Source organism: Zerene cesonia, unplaced genomic scaffold, assembly GCF_012273895.1.
Source record: "Zerene cesonia ecotype Mississippi unplaced genomic scaffold, Zerene_cesonia_1.1 Zces_u007, whole genome shotgun sequence".
NCBI lineage: Eukaryota > Metazoa > Arthropoda > Insecta > Lepidoptera > Pieridae > Zerene > Zerene cesonia.
Window position 1 is genome coordinate 120465 of NW_024045137.1, and position 2718 is coordinate 123182.

Genomic DNA, 2718 nt, shown 5'->3' on the forward strand with positions numbered 1-2718 from the left:
ATAATATAAAAAACGCGCGCACACACGCACGCACACACATACACACACACACACACACAACATTATTATTTTATTTATGACAGAAACAGTGAATATTTACAAAAACTTATACATAGTATAAAAAACAAATAGACCTCGAGTTTCATATTTAACTAAATGTAGTTATGATTATATAACAATTTCTATGGTGTGCGCAAACATACAAAAATTATTGAATCATACCAATACTTCATACAGTTTCTTTTTGTAAAATGTTGTTTTATTAGAAAAATATGTATAAAGTGCGACGGCATGTGACATCTGCCAACCCGCGCTTGGCCAGCGTGCTGGGTTATCTCGAGCCCGTGTCCCAGCAGTGGGACTAAATATCGACAGATGATGATGAAAGTTAATCAATAACGAATCTAAAAGTAGTCTATTACACACAAACACACAGGTACAGCAAATATAAATATTGAGATAGAAGTATCTGTGATTCTCTTTATTTTTAATACATTTCTTTCACGTCAGGATCTTTCCTTCCCCGCATGGTAAGGTTTTCATATATACAGAGCTACTATCAGTCACATCAGTATCTGTTGAAGTCACAAGAAAGAGCTTGTTAGAGCCGGACAGTGTCGAATCCTCACCTGTCTCTCAGTGCTCTGTGCCTCCCCATCCTGCGCGTCAGTCGGTTTGTCAGCGTCGGCGTCGGCGTCTGCGTCGTTGTCGGCGTCGGGGTGCCCAGCGCCGCCGGGCGCTACCGACACCACGTGCACCGACAGCTTGCGGCGCGTCGGCGACGAGCAGTGGATGTGCTTCTGTGGGAGGGAAAGGGGCGGGATTAGTGGGGATGTAGTGTGGTGTGGAGTAGTGTAGTCTTGTGTAGTTTGGTGTAATGTAGTGTGTTGTAGTGTAGTGTAGTTTGATACGGTACCGCGTATTGATTTGTGTAGTGTTGTGTGCTTTAGTGAATATAAGTATATGTAAATATAATGTACTAAAGTTGAGTTTTACAAGCGTGTATAGTTATTGTTTATTTATTTATTTATTCTTTATCGCAACTTACAAAATATAAAACAAAGATAAACATAACAGAAGCAACTTAAAATTAGTATACAAATGGCGGCTTTAAGGCTAAAAGCCATCACTACCAGGCAACCGTTATTTATTGCAGTATAGTAAAGATCTAAAATGGCAAAAACGACATTTTAACAAAAACCACTAAACCGCCGCACATTAAAATTGTCGCAACCAGACCCATTTAAATAGTGTGTCTATTTAAATAATTATTAGACATCAGCTTTCAAATAAGAAAAAAACAATCAAAATCGGTTCACGCCATCGAACGTTCTGGCAAGCCAACAAAAAAAATACAGTCGAAATGATAACCAGCTCCTTTCTTTGAAGCCGGTTGATAAAACAAATACGTCTTATTTGTAGTCGGTTGTTGATTCCAATATTCCTTATCAATAAATCTTAAATTAAGTTCTTAACATTTTTAGTTTTACAGCATTGAAATTCTATCCTATCCTACTAGTCCTATCCTACTAATATTATAAATGCGAAAGTTTGTAAGGATGTGTGTGTGTTTGTTGCTCACTTCACGCAAAAACTACTGAACCGATTGCAATGAAATTTGGTACGTAGACAGCTGGACAACTCGAATAACATATAGGCAACTTTTTATCCCTATATTCCTACGGGATACGGACTTACGCGGGCGAAACCGCGGGGCGCAGCTAGTGCTCTATAAATGAGACATTTTTAGTTATAAAACAATCGATCACGTGGCGCGATTCGAACCCGCGTCTTTTTGCGAAACCAACGCCTCGCCTCTCGGTAGCCACAATTTGATTCGCTTATATTTCAAAGTTAGTATTTAAATATGTTTATATAATGTTTTTGACGTGACAACGTCTTAAATTAGGTTGCGGCTCGGAGTCACTCATGAAAAAGTGTAACGCCCGGTAACGTTACGATGAGTCACCGAACTATGATCGGTCCGCCGCGCGCGCAGCACTAGAGAATTAGGCGCATTGAATCGGCGCGTGCTTGTGTCTCTGTCTCTGTCTTTTTAGTAAACAAAATATATTTTCTATAGTTAAAATTTGTGCAATTCTTATTTTCATTCAATTCCTTGTTCCTATTGTGCAATTTAATAATATTCATATCAATCAATATTCTCCCGAGAAAAAGACGTTGTCACCTAAAATCTTCGCCCGTAAAACTGACTTTACAGGCAACCATTTTTTGATATATTGTTGTATTGACATTCTTAAGTGCCCTTTTGGGGTTTAAATCGAAATAAATAATTTTGACTTTGAAATAAATACCTTAAAGAACTCGATCAGCTCCTCCTTGGTGATGGTGTTGAGTTCCTCCACCTCGAGCCGCGCGCGGTCGAAGTTGTACATCTGAAATATATACGAGTATAGTACATCACTACGTAGGTATATAACAGTATTTTCAGTGTGCGAGTCGAGCACGCTTCGGCACGAATTACCCCACACCCCCACAGAAGTTCGGCGTGTTGTACTGTGTTATGTTACTGTGTTTCGTTCGGTGAGTGCCAAAGGCCGATATATTTGCCTTACCCATCCCAGTCCATTCCTTTAATCCTTCTGTTTATCCTTTTTTAATCCCTTATCAATTTGAAGTCGGCTATCCATTTGTAGAGGCGTAATATCTGCAATCGACCGTGGAGTGTGGGTATGGGTGTGGGGTGTGGGTGTGGGT

The 2718-nt window shown here is 39.6% G+C and overlaps 1 protein-coding gene across 1 annotated transcript in view; it reads right to left on the reverse strand.

Annotated features, from left to right (window-relative positions):
* Positions 1-584: 584 nt before the first annotated feature.
* The window catches only part of LOC119839051 (insulin-degrading enzyme), a 29019-nt gene continuing 26885 nt past the window's right edge, over positions 585-2718 (reverse strand). The window contains exons 33-34 of the mRNA XM_038365225.1: positions 2316-2396; positions 585-800 (exon numbers count right to left, since the gene is read on the reverse strand). Coding sequence (XP_038221153.1) covers positions 585-800; positions 2316-2396 — 297 coding nt within the window. The remainder of the gene's footprint in view (positions 801-2315; positions 2397-2718) is intronic.